This window comes from Aquila chrysaetos, chromosome Z (assembly GCF_900496995.4).
Source record: "Aquila chrysaetos chrysaetos chromosome Z, bAquChr1.4, whole genome shotgun sequence".
In the NCBI taxonomy this organism is placed as follows: domain Eukaryota; kingdom Metazoa; phylum Chordata; class Aves; order Accipitriformes; family Accipitridae; genus Aquila; species Aquila chrysaetos.
Genome location: NC_044030.1, coordinates 27833179 through 27853084, shown reverse-complemented (window position 1 = coordinate 27853084; position 19906 = coordinate 27833179). Strand labels below are relative to the sequence as shown.

Sequence of the window (19906 nt, the reverse complement as noted above, 5' to 3'; positions counted from 1 at the left end):
GAACCCAATGCTCAGACCGCTCCAGAGCTGCAATCCCTGTTCGCCCTGGCCAGGTCTCCTATATATATATATACTGAGCATGACATTGTATGGCATTGAATATTCCCTTGGCTGGTTCAGGTCAGCTATCCTGGCTGTGTCCCCTCCCAGCTTCTTGTGAAAATTTAGCTTTATCCTAGCTGAACCCAGGGCACCTGTCAAAACAGAAGGATTACAAGGTGATTTATTGTGAATAAAATGCTTTTCAAATGCAATTAAAATACAGAATGGGAGAACTAACACATGCTCTCTCTGGTCTTCAGACTTCTGAAAAATGTCTGTGACTCCCACAAGAAGAAAAGGATGTTTCACTGTTTTAGTAGGGAGTGTTTCAAGCAGTTGCATGAGTTTATGCTTCAGAATTATAAAAGATTTTGTTATCAATTTAGTAATGATTATTGAGTTAGCAAATTGTGACTGTTCTTAATTCTTAAAGGTGATGGGGAAAAAAAAAAATTAAAAGCCTTACATTCTTAGACTTTCCAAAAAGACATGCAACGTTCCTGATGTTTGACTATAGGGCTTTCTAGCCTGTGGATGTGCAAGAATGAAAAATCAGGTTATAAAAGTGAATTTGTGCTTGAAATCTTCTGGTGTTTTAGTAAGGTAAGGACATTTATATTAATATGAGCAAGAAGGGATTTTGTGTGGTGGTTTGCTTACATATATTTCTGTTCTATCAAAAGTACAGTTCCTCATTCTTAAACAAGTTTATAGCTAATAGTTTACAGTATGGTGATGGAGAAAATGACTAAAAATCTTACCTTGAGTTGTGTATTGCATTTTGAAAATCTCAGCTTACAATTCAGAAATTGATTTAAGTTTCCAGGATTTCCAAGAAAACTAGTTTTATTTTGGTCTGAAACACACAGGCTTGGATCTCTGGATTATGTGGTATTAAATTTCCTTCTTTTTCAGTTATTTCTTTGTCTCACACCTGAGAGCGTGCATTGTTTTGAGGAGTGGTATTTGTCTGTCTTACTTTCGGAAAGGGGAGAAAATGTGACTAGGTATATAGTCCTAGGACAGTTCTACTTGTTGGCAGATAAGCAAGTCTTAAGCAAAGGCTGCTTGGTAAGATCACATTGTGAAGTAGCAGTTAAACTTTTTTGCATCTTTTTTTATGACACATTTTCTTCTGTTTTCACTGTCTAGAAAATTATACTAGAAGTTGATCTGACAAAATCAGGTGAAAATTATTCTAGAAGTTGATCTGACAAAATCAGGTCTGCTTAGGCTTTGAAGTTTACGTCTTTCAGTCATCTTGGAGACACTTGAGGACAGCAGCTGTGGGCAGAGCTTGGAGCCTGGGATGACAGCAATTCTGATACCTGGAGTTGTGCTGGGTTTGCTTCTCTTGGTTTTTCTCTTTTTCCTCATGCATTTCCTGATGCTCACAAAAGAATTCTGAGGCTGGTTTTAATTTCTATTTATTCTTTAAATTAGTAGAGGATGCTAAGCTTTTTTTTTTGCCTAATCCCCCTGGAAGTAATGTCCTTGTTCCTTCTTTGCATAAACACATCTTAAAACCTGTTTTCTTACATCCTTTTGTTTCTGATTTCCATGACTACAATGGCTGTATGAGTTGCCTACTAAGTATGATTTGAATTTTTCCTTTATTGTTCAGTGAACAGGGTTTGCTTATGGTTTGAGGTGATAGGGTTTATGATATCTTTGCGATTCTCACTCCTTGCAGTAGTTAGGACCCTGCAAGTCATGTTGTGAACCTGTTGATCTCCAAAAGGGAAAGGCAGAGTGTAAATTACAGTTCTTCATCGTCTGTTTCTTTACTGTATAAAACTTCAATTAATTTCAAAAGAAAACTGTCTAGTAGGTAAAGCTCTCCATACCTACTGAACTGAGAGAGCATTTGAAGGATTTTGCTTTATTGATTTTCTCGGTACAGATAGCCTATCTTCAGATAGGAATTAGAACTTACTTTACCGGTAGGAAACCCATAAAAAATGATTCATTTAACAAATGAATGTTGTATAAAAGATTAGCAGGTCAGCAAAATCCCTCAAAATAAGTTTAGATATTCAGATATTCAGCTGTTTTCATAAATCATGTTGCCCTTATAAACTGTCCTTTTAAGCACTGCTTAACACAAATGTTCATTTAATACTGCTAGTCAAAGAGAAAAGAAATATACATTGTCCAATTTCAATATACTCAGAAAGCATGCAAAGAGTAAATCCATTTAGAAAGCATGCAATTTCACTGCTGTAATACATACAAGAAAATTCAAGTCACAGTTCTTTATTCAATGTATAAATACTGTGCTTCCTCTGATGGAGTGGACAATAGGTTTCCTATCATCATGAAATATTTCTTTTAAAAATATGCACCATACTTACGCTCAGCAGATCAAATTTTAGGAAAGGTTGTTCATAAAAACAACAGTAAGAGCAATCGTTTTCCTCTTTTTTTTCCTTTGGTATCCATATCTGAAAAATGTTTCAGTAGCAGAAGATAGGAATTTGTAAAATCTAAGTTAAACCAAGAAGCAAACTATATTTGACAACTTAAAATTCTCATTTTAAAAAAGTGTCTTTAATATTACACCAAATCTGGTGTGGATTGCTGCGAAAACAGGGGGTTCCTTTCCAGCCCCACCTGCATGCTCACACCATTTCTTTTGGGATAGAAGTACAGCAGCTGCCTGCTGGCACATTGACTGGTTGATCCGATCGATAATTAACACACCACCAGGGTGAGCAGTGGGGAGGGCATCAGCTTCCTGAATCAATGCAGAGCAAGAGGAGGAGGAAAATACAAGGCAGCCTACAATTATAATGGTTTAGGTATATGGTGAAAATTTATCTTTAACTCTTTTTGGAGAAACAGGCCAATGAAGTCTAGTTTGAAGTAGCAGCTTCTACGCTAAAAAAACTCCTTAGTTTTTGGATGATTTATAGTCATGTTCTAAATGTTTTCCTGTAAAACTATGTAAAAAAAATGCTACAAGGAAAGTAAACAGTTCTCCACAAACAATGTAACAAAGCTTTAAGGAAGAATTTTCTAACGTGATAAATGTATTATTTAATCCAAAAAGTTTGGTAAAAACATGACACAGAAGTCACGACATTTTTGATACTTACTTAGAAAAAACCAAAACCTCTAAATATAGGGGTATATTTGTTTGACCATACACTGCATTAAAAGTTACATAGGCCCTGTTTTCTGTAATCATGGTTTCATTGGTGGCCAAAGAATTTTAAGCTGTAAACGCAGCTTACCTGAGGAGAATTTTCTTGGCTTTCCCAGCGTTTTCTTACCCATTCATTGCACTGTGTGGGCAGTGGAGTTGTAAAAGTAACTAAGAAATCCGAGTTTGGACATAGAAAGTTCTCATCATCTGCCACCACAATCCAAAGGGAAAATCCTTGGTGCCTTTTACCTTCTTCATGTCATGGAGAATGCTAGAACTTGCATGGTTGTAACCCCTTATCCACATCACCTGCCATCTGTTTCTCTCAAATTGGTTTGCTACTTTTAATTGCTATACTGAACTGGCCTTATGTATTATTTTTAAAGGTTGAAAGAATTTATTGTCACAGACTCATGGAATGGTTGAGATTAAGGGACCTCCAGAGGTCATCTGGTCCATCCACCCATGCTGAAGCATGGCCACCTACAGCTGGGTGCCCAGGACCATGTCCAGATGGCTCTTGAGTATCTCAAGGAATGGAGACTCCACAACCTCTCTGGGCAGTCTGTCCCAGTGCTCTGTCACCCTCACAATGAAAAAGTGTTTCCTGATGCCCAGAGGGAACCTCCTGTATTTCAGTTTGGGCCCATTGACTCTGGTCCTGTTGTAGAATAGAATCATAGAATTATTTAGGTTGGAAAAAACCCTTAAGATCATCGAGTCCAACCGTTAACCTAACACTACAAAGTCCACCACTAAACCATGTCCCTAAGTGCCACATCTACACTTCTTTTAAATACCTCCAGGGATGGTGTTATGAGTTTGTGTGGCGCGGGTTTTTTTGGTAGCGGGGGCGGGGGGGGGGGGGGGGGGGGGGCGCGGACGCTGCAGGAGTGGTTCCTGTGGGAAGCTGCCAGAAGCTTCCCCGGCTCCAAGTCAGACCCGCCTCTGGCCAAGGCCGAGCCCATCAGTGATGGTGGTAGCGCCTCCGGGACAACAGATTTAAGAAGGGGAACCTGCAGTGAGTAGGGGGATTGGAATGTGAGAGGAACATCTCTGCAGACAGCAAGGTCAGTGAAGAAGGAGGGGGAGGAGGTGATGCCCCTGCAGCCCGTGATGAGACGGCAGGCTGTCCCTCTGCAGCCCATGGAGGTGAATGGTGAAGCGGAGGCTCCCAAAGATGGCCATGACTCCAATGGGAAAGCCAGCGCTGCAGGATTTTGTGACTGAAGATCGGCCCGCGGAAAGGACCCATGCCAGGGAATTTTGTGAGGAACTGCAGCCTGTGGAAAGGACCCACGCTGGAGAAGTTCATGGAGGACTGTCTCCTGTGGGAGGGACCCAACGCTGAAGCAGGGGACAAGTGAGGAGTCCTCCCCCTGAGGAGGAAGGAGCAGCAGAGACAAGTAAATTAAATTGATTTTGTTTCTTCGCCAAGTTGAGCCTGTCTTTTGCCCATGACCATAAGTGGTGAGTGATCCCTCCCAGTCCTTATCTCGACCCATGAGCCTGCCTTTATATTTCTCCTTATCCCACCATGGCCGGCGGGGCAGAGTGAGCGAGCCCCCCTCTCGTGCTGCGTGGTGCTTTGTTACCGGCTGGGCTGAAACCACGACAGATGGTGACAAGCACTTCCCTGAGCAGCCCGTTTCAATGTTTGATAACCCTTTTGGTGAAGAAATTTTTCCTAATATCCAATTGAAACCTCCCCTGATGCCACTTAAGGCTGTTTTCTCTCGTCCTATCACTTGTTACTTGAGAGAAGAGACCGACACCCACCTCACTACAACCTCCTTTAAGGTAGTTGTAGAGAGCAATAAGGTTGTAGTGAGAGGCCCAAAACTGAACACAGTATTCAAGGTGAGGCCTCACCAGTGCAGAGTACAGGGGAGCAATCACCTCCCTGCTCCTGCTGGCCACACTATTTCTGATACAGGCCAGGATGCTGTTGGCCTTCTTGGCCACCTGGGCACACTGCTGGCTCATATTCAGCCGGCTGTCAACCAGCACCCCCAGGTCTTTTTCTGCTGGGCAGCTTTCCAGCCACTCTTCCCCAAGCCTGTAGCATTGCATGGTTTTTTTGTGACCCAGGTGCAGGACCTGGCACTTGGCCTTGTTGAATCTCATACAATTGGCCTTTGCCCATCAATCCAGCCTGTCCACACCCCTCTGTAGAGCCTTCGTTCCCTCAAGCAGATCAATACTCCCGCCCAGCTTGGTGTCAGCTGCAGACTTGGTGAGGGTGCGCTTGATGCCCTCATCCAGACCATTGATAAAGATACTAAACAAGCTGTCACTTGGCTTCATCCTCTTTGCACACTCTGAGATGCCCCTGATCCTTTTCTTCTCTGGGCTGAACAGTTCCAGCTCTCTCAGCCTTTCCTCTTAAGAGAGATGCTCCAGTGCCTTCATCATCTTCATGGCCCTTCCTTGGACTTTCTCCAGTATGTCCATGTCTCTCTTGTGCTGGGAAGCCCAGAACTGGACACAATACTGCAGGTGTGGCCTCACCAGTGGTGAGTAGAGGGGAAGGATCACCTCCCTTGACCTGCTTACAGTACTTTGGCTAACACAGCCAAGGATACCATTAGCCTTCTTTGCAGCAAGGGCACATTGCTGGCTCATGTTCAGCCTGGTGTTCACAAGGACCTCTGAGGCCTTTTCTGCCAAGCTGCTTTCCAGCTGGGTGGCCCCCAGCATGTACTGGTGGCTGGGGTTGTTCCTCTCCAGGCGCAGGACTTTGCACTTCCTTCCCCTTGTTGGACTCTGTGAGGTTGCTGTTAGGCCATTTCTGCAGCCTGTTGAGGTCCCTCTGGATGGCAGCATGACCTTCTGGTGTATCAGCCACTCCTCCCAGTCTGGTGTCATCAGCAGTATACATCTGTGTTTCTGATAATTGCTCTCGCAACCCCTAGATACCTAACTGTTTTGTGAGATATTTTTTTACTGATGTTGAGGCTCAAGAGGTTGTCTAATTTGACAGCTTCTTGCCAAATTCATCTTTGACCAAAGTGCCGTAAGTGGCTGTATTTAGTGCATTAATGACTCCCTAAGCTGATCCCACAACATACTGATTTTTCCTGTGTTACTGGAACCAAAGTGCTTCAACTTGGAGGCCTAGCTTCAATTCATTTGTTGAACTGGCTATTGTTTGTGTACACAATTGTTGCTTAAGCGTTAAAGTTTTGTCTAAGATGAAATGTGGACTCTCTGCTCTAGCTGAAGGCAGAACTCAGGTAATCCTTGCTCAATTCCATGATTGCAATGCATAAGAAACAAGAAAAGAGATTCAGTTAGGAGAAATTACCACCTGTGACAGACTTTCATATCAATCCCCATAAGCTATGACCATCTTTTTTTTTTTTCTTTTTAAGGTTAGTGGTTGAAAGTGAGGTTCCTGCTTCTGTCTTGTTCACTTGGTACTGTATATAAAAAGTTCTAGTGACTAAACTGAAAATGAGAAATTATTATAATGAGCTTTATGAACCTGTGGTTAATACAGAGCTTTCTTCTTCTGTAGTTGATTTTTGGAAATTGATCATTTAATTCCTATTCTTTTAAAAGACTCACTGTTTAATTTGTATAACAACACATTGTAATATTGTTACTTCATTTTGCGTGCTATTTTGAATTGTATTTTGAATTCCACCTTCTTGGCCACTGTTTTTTCTTTTTTTTTTTTTCTCCTCAGCCTATTCAGTAAGATGTCTTCGTGCTAGTTGCTGTTGGCTGTTTTGTTTTTCTTCACTCCCTTGTTTTATATAATTGTTTTCTGCTGTGTCTGGGTGGGACATGTGGGATAAAATAACGTACTTATATTGCCCAATCTAATTTTCATCTCCCTTTCTCTCCTCTCACTCTAGTCTTTGTCATTAATTATGTCTTTTTTACTTCACTTCTTCTGTTCCCTTGGGATCTCTTACCCCAAATTAAAAGCAAAACAGTGGTATCAAGATGTCCACATAATGAACCTAAGTAACTGTGTAACCTTATTATTGAATCTCTCTCCCTCGATTTTTTTCCTTGTTCTCTGGTATTCTTATGTGTTGCATCGTACTTAAAATTACATTGAAATCTCTTCAGGATAGTGCTACCTTTTTTTTTTTTTCTTTTTCTTCTTTTCTCCCAAATTTAAAATTTGTTTGTGCAGAAGTCTAATCTTAAGTACCAGGTGCATTAAACTCTTATCCATTTCGTATCTATCCAGTTGATGAAACTAGTTAAAAACAAAGCTTATGCATTAAATTGGCCCATTTTTTAAAGTAGAATGTGCAGATGTTAGGCATACATGTATTGATCTCACTGCACATTTAATTTCTTTGCTTTTTTAGATAATTCCAGATTATGATTCTTTTTTTTTTTTTTCCCCTCTCTTGTGGTCAGCATTCTAAAAGCCATGAATCGTCAGATGTTCCTCTGTAACATTAAGGTGTGTTCTGGTGATTTTTGCTGTTACCATGCTTAACTGTGCAGTGAGAATTGAAAGCTGCTGCAAAGAAACCCTCATATTTCAGATGCGGAGGGACTATTAATGATCACATTTCTCAGTAGCTTTCTTTTATTAATTAGTATATCAGGTAGATGTTTGTAACAGACTTGATGTAACCAATCTCAGACTTCTTAAAGCTGGCAAAAATTAAGCGTTTGTTTTTATTTCTAGTCATTGGAAAATATCTTTCCATATTCCAGAAAATTAAGTCAGAATGTTGTAATTCTGTGTATGTTAAAATCCAGGGTATTTCTTCTGCCTCTGTTCTTAAAATAAAGGCATCATTTCTTGGGTTATACAAATAAAAAAAGTACTAGAACTTCCAGCCAGACAGCTAACAAAGATGCTGAGCAGTTATTATTGCATAATTATACCTTAAGAGTAAAAGTAATGAAGCCTTCTGGTTTTATAGTTCTTAACTTTTTGTGAAGCATATCACACTTGTCTTTTTTTTTTTAAATGGTTTTTGATTTTCATCATAGCACAGACCCTTAAATGTGTTGCAGCTTTCCGTAGTTCACTAGTGAAGATGATTTAGATCACAGAAGTGAAGACATGGAAATTTACATTGAAAAAAGGAATTAGGCCTGTATCGTTGCTTGCATGAATGATTTTGGACAGCTTTGGCATGTTTTTGGTGAGCTGAAAACTAAGATGAAGTCTATTTTTAGTTGTTTGTGACTGAATATTTTGTGTAATCCTTCAATGAATAAAATATGCAAGTTTAATGATGATTAATGTAATCAGGTTTTTAAATCTTACAAATAGTTCAATGCAAATCTAGTGTAGCTGCTAAACAACAGGCAAGTGGCCAGCATGGCTTCTTAGTCTATGTATCAGCACTTTTGTTTCATAAGAAGCCTTTTCGGTACATGTGTCCTGAGATGGGATTGATTTTTCGTAAAACACATGAATTTAATCATGTTTCATGTCAGAATTCTTCTTTTTTATTTTGTTCTTATAGCAGTATTTTGAGTATGTGTTCCAGGGGCAGGGAGACAGTTGGGTTTGGGTTGGTTTTTCCTATGAATATTTATCTTAAAATAATTACTAAATAATACATTTTAAAGATTTTGATTTTCATTATGACTTGAAATTTTTCTTCTGCCGGAAGTGGAATGCTCAAGAAAAATACTAGATATCTTCAGTACACATGGTGTGATTTTCTAGCATACTTATAAACAAACTTAAAATTTTGAAATTAAAATGCTGCATAAACTAAAATGAGGAAGTAAGAACATTTGAAGTAAAAGCAATGAGGAGAATAATAATTTACGCTGATATAACCTCAATATATGAAAGGATAGAAAACTATTCAACTAATATAAAGCAGTCTGATCTCAGTAGTTCTTGTTGCAGTATTTAAAATAATTTGTACCAATTTTCTGAAATTGATATAAAAAGTAACTAAAGTACATGAGAAACAGATACCGTAATGGCATAATGGTGTATTACAGGTTGTATTAAAAGTAAAATATTCTCCCAGCGTGCAATATGTGCAGAAACATTTAGTGATAGTTGATAAAATTTACAAACCTTGTTTCTTGTCATGTCAGCGTTAGGCTTTTTTTTGCTGCTCGTAGAACACATTATATTAGTGTTAGTATCTGTGAAATACTCCATGCTTTGCCTTTTGCATATTGAGGGGTTTATATATTTCTTCCTGTCATGTAAAATGTGTTTGAAAGTGTGTTTTGTGTATCAATATGAAATGTGTCAGTTTCTGACCCTGCATGGATGGGAGGGAAGGAAAAGAAGGGGAAGAAAAGGAGGAAAAGGAGGAATCAACAGACTTGGTGCAATCTTCACTGGGTTGGGCTAAAGCTTGTGAAAGAACTTACTAATGTATTAAAATGCCTCAACAGGGATTTGCTGAGAACTAATGCTGTAATGTGTTAGTCATGCTTTATCTGCTTCTATTTTTACAGGTTCTGAAGGATGACTGACGCTGGTTTCTGTGATGCCACTTGGAGTCTCCGGCACTGTGGATTGATAAGTAACGTGCAGATTTAACTGCGCAACCTGGGGAGAAAGCATCAGGAGTGCTACTACTTTTCAGCTCCTTAAGTGGACAGAAATACAGTGCCATCTGTCTGCAAGGGAAGATTCGTCAACACACTTTTACAGCTAATAATAAAGACAACATAGCATCATCTATCTTCCTGATTTACAGCGCATCACCTTCCAAGACAGATGATCTGTCCGAAGCTGGAGGATGCCCACAGAGCACATAATAATGAAGTGGTGAATTGATTCTGCTGCTTCTGCCACCTAATTGTCAGCATCACAGCCAATAGAACGGCACTGCCCTTTTTCTGCTCACTTAATCAGGGCAGGAACAGCAGGGTGGACATGGCTGGCCTTGTTAACAACCTGCTAATACTGTTTTTGGTTTTTCAAAACATCTGTTTGGGTTTCAGAAGCCCACTTTCTGTCTTCAAGAGGTGGGTTATATAGGAAGACCTTATGTGTTGAATGCATGCAGTCACTTACGATGATGGAAGTATGGAAAAGCATGTCCTAGATAAAAATGCATATGGTATTTGTTCAGTTTTGCTTGCTTACTCTGAATTTTCTTTCTGCAATTTTGAAATGGCACTCCTGTCGTATTGAAGACAGAAACTCTTGTTTTATCCATAGGTTGCTCTATAAAATGTGAATTTAGGATGATAAAACAACAATTAATAGAACTTTTTAGATAACACCACAGATGTATTTGAGACTACATAAGGAGTAAATATATTTCAGCTGCTCAAGTTAGCTTGCAGCATAAAATGATGTTTTAACGAGAAAGCATCAACTAGCTTAAAACAGGCCAGTCCTGGGAAACTGGGAGGGGGTGTGTGTGTGAATGCAGAATTGCATAGGTGGACTTTAAGCTAGTGTAGAGAAGTAGCCTCCTAGCTCTCCAAAAAAGTGGTTTACTGTTTGTGAGGTATATTGGGCACTGTAGTTACCATGTCGCTTCTGTATTTATGTATTCATGTACATGAATGTACATGTTCAAAATTTGTATCAATGTTGCATCATGTTTCAGGTGTCTCACAATTTAGTTCCTTACAGTGCTTACATTTTTTTACAATTTGTTTACACATTGCATTCAATACAGAATTTGATATTCATGTGAAGTTGTAAAACTTACTGTTTTACTTTGCTACTTATAATAGGAGTTGCTATAAATGTTGTGGTGTTGGAATTAAAAATTTCCCCTTTACACATTATTTAAAATTAATCTGTATTGAATTATATATCAGGTACATAGTCTTAAAAAAAACCCAAAAGTGTTGTGAATGATTAACAGTGCTTGACATTTTCTAGTGAATTAGTTCTCCATTTGTACATCCATGTACCTCAGACAATTATTTAGATGAGATGACAGATTGCATTTTCAGCTAATGTTTTCTGAACTAGTCTGTCTGATCGCTCAGAGGAACTACTTCAGTAAGTGCTTGATAACTAAGATGTTTTCCTCAGCTCAGGAAGGACTTAAATTTCCAGATCACTCCTGGAGCGACTCAGCATTGTCAAACTTCTTTACTAGTTCTGAAGACCCTTCTTTTTAGAAAGATGTAACAAAAATCAGTATTTTTAAAAATCTTTCCTCTTTCTTTTTAAGGTATAAAGACACCACCAGATGTCTTTCCAGTGAATGCCTTGGAAGCGACCGGACGGTGATTTCGCTTGGTCTATCAGATTTTGCATTGGACATTCGCATGCCTGGGGTGACGCCTAAGCAGGTGAGAGAAATACAGTTTTTCTATTTGTCGTGGTTTAAGCCCAGCCGGTAACAAAGCACCACAAAGCCCTTTGCTCACTCCTCCCACCCAGCCCAGGTGGGATGAGGAGAAAATATAGAGAAAAGCTCATGGGTCAAGACAAGGACAGGGAGGGATCACTCCCCATGTACAGTCACGGGCGAAAGACAGGCTCAACTTGGTGAAGAAACAAAATCAATTTAATTTGCTATATATCAAATTAAAACAAATATACTGAGAAGTAAAACCAAATCTTAGAACACCTTCCCCCCACCCCTCCCTCCTTCCCAGCTCAACTCCACTCCTGGTTCTCTCTACTTCCTCCCACTGGCGGCGCAGAGGAACAGGGGATGGGGGTTGGGGTCAGCTCATCACACATTGTCTCTGCCGCTCCTTCCTCCTCAGGGGGAGGATTCATTCTTCCCCTGCTCCAGCATGGAGTCCCTCCCATGGGAGACAGTTCTCCATGAACTTCTCCAACATGAGTCCTTCCCACAGGCTGCAGTCCTTTAGTCACAGACTGCTCCAGCACGGGCTTTCCCATGGAGTCATGGCCATCTTTGGGGGCATCCCCCAGCTCTGATGTGGGCTCTCCAGGGGCTGCAGGTGGGCATCTGCTCACCCGCTCCCCTCCATGGGCTGCAGGGGGACAGCCTGCTGTCTCACCACGGGCTGCAGGGGCATCCCCTCCTCTGGCGCACCTCTTCCCCCTCCTTCTTCACTGACCTTGCTGTATGCAGAGGGGGTTCTCTCACATCCCACTTCCCTCTTTGCTGCAGATTTCCCCTTCTTTAAATCTGTTATCCCAGAGGCACTACCACCGTCGCTGATTGGGTCGGCATTGGCCAGAGGCGGGTCCAACTTGGAGCCGGAGAAGCTTCTAGCAGCTTCTCACAGGAGCCGCCCCTGCAGCCCCTGCCCTGCTACCAAAACCCCACCACACAAACCCAAAGCACTTTTTGACACTTTTTTTTTTATAAGCTAGGAAAATAAAGCCTTGTTTACAATACCACTCCCATAAAAAAACAAAAAAAACCAGGGTAACTTTTATAGGTATATGTATGACCAGAGAAAAGTAGGAAACAGAAAAGTAATCTCAAATAAGAGAAAAATCTTTTCATCTGATTAATTTTATTCGTAAAGTGTTGGTTTCATAAACTGAATTACTGATGTTTATTAAAACAAGGAATATGAGAATATGAGTTTTATTAAAGTGAAATATTTCCAGCTGTGCTAGTAAGACATACATTTATTTAGAGTTGCAGTTTCCACCAACTCTCAGATGATGCCTCTGTGAATTTAGATACATTAAATTGAACATTGCTGCAACGTTGGCAAGCTGAGCAAAACCAAGCAAAAAGCATTTTATAAGGGTAATACTTTTGACCCAGTATTTTAAACCCTTAAAATACTCCAGGAAGGCTACTGTAAACAGGTTATAATGGTATACTCCTTCAGGTTTGAAGTTGCTTATCTTCTAATGAGCCAAGTGAGTAAAAATGAAGACAATAATTAAGATTTTTAATATTAACGTTAGCATTTTTAAGATTTGCATAAAAGTCTGAGAATCTACTTTCATTTTCACATGTAGTTTCATTAAACAAGATAAACAATGATTAATGGGGGTTTTTTGCAATGCAGGGAATTATATATGTCATTAAAAGACCCTGTGTCTCTTTTAGAGGGCTGCAGATGCTTGGAAAGAGCAGGATGTTGTGCTGCAGTAGATGATGACTCATTGTTGCAGATAGCACTTTCAAAAAATACTGAAGGGAAAATGAGGTTTTCAGTTATTGGGGAGCACCCCTCTGGAACATGTAATTTAGAGTAAGTGGTGTCATTCCAATGAGTGCAAAACAGAAATATAGTTTCTACTAGATTTTATTTGTCTGCAGCAAAATACTAAACTTCTCTTTCAGAAAGAGTGAGAAGTACTCTCAGCTCATCCAGGTGCACATTTGTAATTATGTTTTATTGATTTTACCTGAGGATCCATTAGCTGAAGAGCTAGGAAACACATATGAAGGGATCAGTCACTTCAGATTCCTATTAAAAAAAAGAAAACCAAAACCCAACACCACCAACAAAAGGCTGTGGTAGTTAGTAGAGAGGACATACTACTTTTCACATTCACATGCACCTATAGCCAACAGCCTTTGTGTACACAATAAACTGAAATTGTACAGTCTAGTGTAGATTTGGGTGAAGGACAGGGGAAGACAGCAACAGAAAGCAACTTGCCAAGTTAATTCCTAAAAAGGTAAGTGAAAATAATCAATAACTAGCCTTATATACTTTTAAGTCTAGCTTTTGTTTTCCTTTCTTGGTCTCACTTGCCCTTCTTCTCCTTTCCCTTCTTCCTTGCACAGTGTCCCACGCTAACTGTACAGGAAACTTTGTTCCCATTTAGACAAGTTAAACACTGATATACTCAGCAAGAAGCAATGGCAGAAAAGACAATCTTCATTTTCTTGCAGTTCACAGAAGGAGATAACCAAGAGCTTTGTAGCTCTAGTGCCATTAGTTTATTTTTTTGGCAGAAAGAACATGGAAGGGAAGAATCCTCTTTAGAGAGGAAATTCTTCTGTAGAGGCTTCCTTCGAGCTCACTATCTTCTTCATGTACCTCTTGGCCCTAATTGTGGGCAGATGTATTTAGCAACTGTGGATCTGCTGTGAGTTCAAGTTGTCCACACTGATGTTTATATAAGACTGTAAGTTGGGAGTTAGGCTCAATGATTCTTATGGGTCTCTTCCAACTCAAGATGCTCTATGATATATAGGTTTCTGCTTCCAGGGTCTATCTGCAAGTTTATCTCTATTCATGAAAGATGCAAAAATAAACCAAAGAGCAAGAGGACAAATGAAATTGCTAAAATGCTTTATTAAGGGCTTTCTGGAGGTATGTCACTGTTTTGGTTATGACTAATTGCAGTTCCTGCGTTCTCAAGTATAACAATTTATGTGGGAAAGGCAGGAGAAGAAAAAAAAAAGAGGAGCAGAAATTAGTGCAGAAGTTGTGAATGAGTTAAATTCTAGAGAACAAAACAGTATCTTTAGAGCAGTATGTTCTTTGCCGTCTCTTCTTTGTCATACATTTTTTGTGAGAAGAAAATCTTGTTTCAGCTGGATTGCTATAAATTCTCAATTCACTGTTTGGCCACAGGTTAGTACTTCCAGGAGACCTCATAAACAGAATTCCTCTGGCCTCTTTTTCTCTTGGTGTTACGCACACGTCAGTCACATTTCTTATCTAGAGTCACAACTAGCTAACACAAAGATGTCTAATGTAACTAACCAGTTCTTTGTTTACAATTGATGACCAGTGTGACCTGCAGTAGACAGACAGTCAGAAGGTTCATGTAATGTAAGAATTGTTCTGCAAGGGCTGGAGTTACTGGTTGTTTAGTCAGAAGTATCTCCAGGCTGGAAAAAGAAAGGGACCTTCTGAAATAGTACTGCTGCTGAGTTGAGTTGTTCCATAGCACCACTGTAGACAGTTGTATTTAATTTTGTTTTCCAAGGTCTTTGATACTCCAGCTTCCCAGATAGTTCTTATTGAAAACAGGTACTGAAAATTAATCTCTTTGGATTCCAAGAAGTCCAACCATATGCATGTATTCCCTGAAACTGACATGAATTTTTGGTACTACCAGTGAGGTTGTACCTTGATTATGAGCATTCACGTTGTTGTTTTGGAGTGATCACTGTAGGAATCACTGAATTCTCTTAATGTAGGGGCATACAGATAACATACAGCTTAAACTCTGTAAAATATTCACGTGGTTCATGGAGGAAATATGTTCACATTTCCAACAGGAGGAGGAGGGAAAAGAAAGCCCAAATGATTTTGTATGGTTTGCATAGGTAGCACCTTATAATGGTGGAGGTGGCATAATTCTCGGTGGAATGATTTGCAAATGGCTGGAGCCAAGTTTAACATCTGTCCTTGTATTGGTAGGTTAGTTGCATAAAATTAAATTCATATATATCTCATGTTATCAAGGCTGTGGGAGGGGTTGTCAAAAAACCTGCATTTTTTTGCAATGAGGTACTAGACTCGTAGTGACTTTGGGGGTTTGGGGAGAGAGGGGGTGGGAGTTTGTCTTACATGCTGTAGCTGCAGCTGCCCTGTGGGTGAATCAATGAGAACCAGCCCCTTATGTGGCTTAGGAGTGTGCTAACTTTGCAGAATCTGCCCTGAAGTTGTGCGTTCTTTTGTCACAAGTACCAAACATGAACATTCATGTGAAACTGTTCCAAGTGCTCCTTATGAACAGGGGCACTGAAATGTATATTCAAGCAATATAAACCTGGAAATCAGTGAGGTATAATAGCTCTCCAGCTCAGTTAATAAACGTTGGTACTTTTGAACAATACCACCTCTCATAAGTGGGGGAAACAATATCTGCAGTACTTAGTCTGGTTTTTTCTTAATAATTATTCCAATTGCACAGTAGGGAAAATGCAACTAACATATCATGTGAAAAGTAATTTTGGTGTGCTGCTGAAGGGTGGAGGACATCTAAGAGCTGTGGAGAGGAAGACTGAAGGGCTTTTTCATTTCTGAGGGAAAAGTTCTATAATAATTTTTGTATACTTAAGGTAATTATAAGAAAATTATCCCTCTGCACAGCAAATTACCAGTATGTTAGGACTTATTATTTAAATGGGAAGCTGTATGTTTTTCCTTCCAAGAAGGGATGGGACCAACTCATTTTAAAAATTTTAAATTTCAGATACAAACCCCAATACCGTTAAGCAAATTGAACGCTATTTTGTGAAAGCATTATTAAGAATGTGGGGTAAACATGGTTATTCTGCTGGTAACATGGTTTTGCTGCTGTGAATATCTGTGGTTGTTACCAATCAAATAAGAAATAATGATAAAAAATTATAGTGCAATTAAAACTCTATCTGAAGTAATTTTGTTCATAAATAATAGTTTGGGTTTTTTAATTAATTACTACTATGTTTGAGGCTGAACAGACTTTTCATTGGTAAATTAATTTTGGTACAGCATTGGCTGAGTTCTTAAATGTACACTTGAAACTTCATGAATATTGCTAAAGGCATAAAAAAGTGGTAAAAGATGTTGTTATTTGGTATCCAAAACAATATTTGGATATTGTTAGTGTGGAAGGGTTGTGGATGGAGGGGTTCTTGTCTAGTGGAATTTGCAAGTCTTTTTTATTTATTTTTTTTTTAAACTGCTTGTCTTGAGCTTCTACTAGCAGGTCAGCAGTGACTTGTAATACCTGCATATTCAATAACTTTAGTTTCTCAGTTTGAATGCATTGGTTAAAATTTCCCTTCTCATCTCCAGTTTGCTTGGGTATACCATACAAGATAAAAATACATAAAATGAGAAGGAAATTTGATCATTTGGATACCCATAAATTACTGGCACCTCTTTCTTTACTGTTGCTATGACAACCAAGTTGAGATCATGACCTAAGATCCCCCAAAACTTGCTCTAACTCTGGAGAAATTTGTGTGAATTACTTGGGGTAATTCCTCAGTAATAACTTAGGGTGAAATTCTGTAAAAAGTACAGTTTAGTTACTTACATGAACCTGGACCCTGGCACAGTGAATATCGATACCAGAGATTTATGAGACGTGATGCAATTTTTAGTCAGTAATGGCCCTTATTAATAACAAAGATTCTTCCTTTAAAGAAAAAGGGGAGAGGGGGCAGGGCATGGGAGGGAAAAGTGTGGGGCTTTTCTCTTCCCCCCTCCCCAGTATGCTTTCAAAAGGCAGCCTGTTGCACATCTAAAGTTCTATCAGTCTTGTCTTTTCACTTTTTTTGGAAACATCTGAATTGATGGGGTTGAGCCTAGTGGAGCGATCTCACTTTTTTTTCTCCCTGCTTGTTTCTTACACAAGATGAAGTCTACGTAATCATTTTCTTCTGAATATGGATCAAATATGCACCCTCATGCTCACAGACCTGCTTGTGGTGAGGTAGAGAAAACAGGACAGAATTACTGTGGATTCTGCAGCGTGCCTTTTGTAATGCTTTAGTGTCAGGATGTTCCTACTCTTCTTGTGTTTGAAGTCAGGAACATTGACAACTGGAGATAAGCCACCAGAATCTGTTTTGTTGAATCCAATAGCTGTTTTTTCATTTGATCATTTTATCTTATTAGCTAAATACAACCTGGCTTGTACATCAGAAACAAAATTTAAAACCTTTGTGATTATGCCAGGATGAGTTTTCATGCCAGTAATGGTAAAGACTTCAGAATGACCACATTGATTGACTGCATTATCCATTTGGCCAAGCAATCTCTTCTCTGACTATACCTCATAGGAGTTATTTACAGAAAGACCATAAAAGGTAGGATAGGAGAGTAGTAATGCAAAGATTAGAACATACCCTCCCTCTTTACAGTAATAATGAGAGGATGCTGGCTTGGATTTTTAGTCCGGACTATCTTATTTAATAGATAGTGATAGTTCTTTATGTCATGAATTTGTGAAATAAATTTTAACCCAGAGACAATCTTGATTTTTTTTTTTTTTTAAATGTGCTTCTTTCCTTTTAAGAAGTTATTGGAAGCATTTTGAAAAAGGTTGTAGTTAGGGTAATTTTGTGGGTTTGTTTCCTGGTTTCTCTGCTTTTGAAAAATACATTTTGATAGGGAAGAAGAGGAGATAAATTCTTTAAAAACAATGTGGGTAGTAGGGTGGAACAGTAGGAAGGGGTAAGGGATATGAGACTACACTGTGAGTAGTATGGAATTTTAACAATTCAATGCTTTACCTGTACGGATCATCTATAGGCTTGTCATGTTAGAGTAACTGCTGGCCAGGATCTCTCGTTAATGAAATGAAGTCCTTCAGATTACTTTGGGGGACAATCTGAAGTGGCTAATGTAAGGCAATACAAACAATAACAAACAAATGAAAAATAAAAAACTTTGAATGTTCCCTTTCGTCTCCCTGTCCCCACCCCTCCCCACCCCCCCGTTTCTTCTTCAAAGCAGTGGGTCTTGCAAATTTTTAATTTGTTTTTTTTTCTCTTAAAAAAAACTTTGCTCTTTTTTAGGATTAAAATCATAAAGGCACATCAGATTACCTAGGAGCATGTCTCTAAAATATACAATGTAAAGTACATCAGTATTGAAGAGAGATGACAAAGAACATGGAAGAAAGATGTTTAACCAGGACAGTTGCTACTTGTAGATGTATTATACCACTGAGACAGAGAGGCACAACTGAGTTCTGCAACAGCTCAGATAATGAGTAGCACACTACCGTTTTAATACGTCTATAATTTCCAGTTAACAGTCTTTGATTAAAAAAAGAGCCAAAAGTAATAGTACACCTAGACTTCTAATAATCTTTGTAGATGTTATGACACAAGTTATAAAATCTTAGCCATTGCATCCATGATAAGTCCTAATACTCTGTTCTTAACTATTTTAATTCTTAATTGGGTAAATCATACTTTCATAAAATATGTGTCATCCTTATTTTTAGTCCACACTGTTTCTAAAATCAATTTGTGTTTAAAGACAAAGAATCTACTGTTTAATTTCTACTACACTGGGAATTGCTGCCATTGACTTTCAAAGCTTGGCATTTGGGTATAAGGTTCTAAATGGAGGTTTTTTTAAAAAATACTTCTGAACCCAGGTTAAATAGAAAAGGTAGAATATTTCCTTTTCTATTTCTAGAAGGCTTTAGTATGTTCATTCTGTAAATGCATATAACTAGAGTACACAAAGGCATTCACATCAGTTGTATCAGCTGACCTCTGTTCACCCCTCCCATCTTCTAGCAAAAACACCAAAAATGGTTTCTTACCTGTGCACGTCACTGCTTTGTCTAATCACATATTGTTATCACTATTGTACCTGTCCTTCCTTCTCAATTTCATTTAATTGTTTATACCTATTTGCAGTGTCTTCTTTTAAATTAGGTTTGAATTTTTTCATAGCAGGAATTTCATCTTCATTTGTTTAGTATAGTCCTTATGAAAGTCCTGTCAGATTTTGAGTTCATGGGTGTAGTGAAATTCCAGTAGCTGACATATTTCTCAAACAGTCTTTAAAGTTGCAAAAAAAAAGGTTTTAAATAGTTAATCATGTAGCTATCAACCTAATAGCTGCATTGCTGACCTTATAGCCTAATCTCTGTTACATGTAGATAAACCATGGCAATGAATTTATTTCTTAGAATAGTAATCTAGATATCCTACATCATCTTTGGCCAAATATCTCAGTAAAGCAGGTGGTGTTTTCATAGATGGTGCTTTTGTAGGACCTGTCCTTCATCTAGATGACAAAGATGAGACCGATTCCATTTTTTGTTTGCGTAGTTCACATGTAATTTTGTGCTGTTCCAATGATTTACTGACTTTTTTTGATGTACAAAGTAAGAGCCTTCCTTTCAATAGGATTGCCATATTGTTCTCAAGGACTTTGTTTTATAGTCCAAGTTCTTGTAGATGGAAAACCTGG

General features: G+C 38.9%; 1 protein-coding gene and 1 long non-coding RNA gene across 10 annotated transcripts in view; one reads left to right on the top strand and one right to left on the bottom strand.

Moving 5' to 3' along the window:
• Nucleotides 1–9719, bottom strand: part of LOC115336614 — an 80664-nt gene extending 70945 nt beyond the window's left edge. The window contains exons 1-2 of the long non-coding RNA XR_003921846.2: nt 9606–9719; nt 5488–5498 (exon numbers count right to left, since the gene is read on the bottom strand). This is a non-coding gene — a long non-coding RNA (uncharacterized LOC115336614). The remainder of the gene's footprint in view (nt 1–5487; nt 5499–9605) is intronic.
• Nucleotides 9720–9723: 4 nt separating this feature from the next.
• PAM (peptidylglycine alpha-amidating monooxygenase) overlaps nt 9724–19906 on the top strand; it is an 83019-nt gene continuing 72836 nt past the window's right edge. For all 9 annotated transcript variants that reach the window (XM_030003940.1, XM_030003939.1, XM_030003938.1 and 6 more), the window contains exons 1-2: nt 9724–10123; nt 11296–11416. In XM_030003940.1, coding sequence (XP_029859800.1) covers nt 10032–10123; nt 11296–11416 — 213 coding nt within the window. In that variant the 5' untranslated portion in view covers nt 9724–10031. The remainder of the gene's footprint in view (nt 10124–11295; nt 11417–19906) is intronic.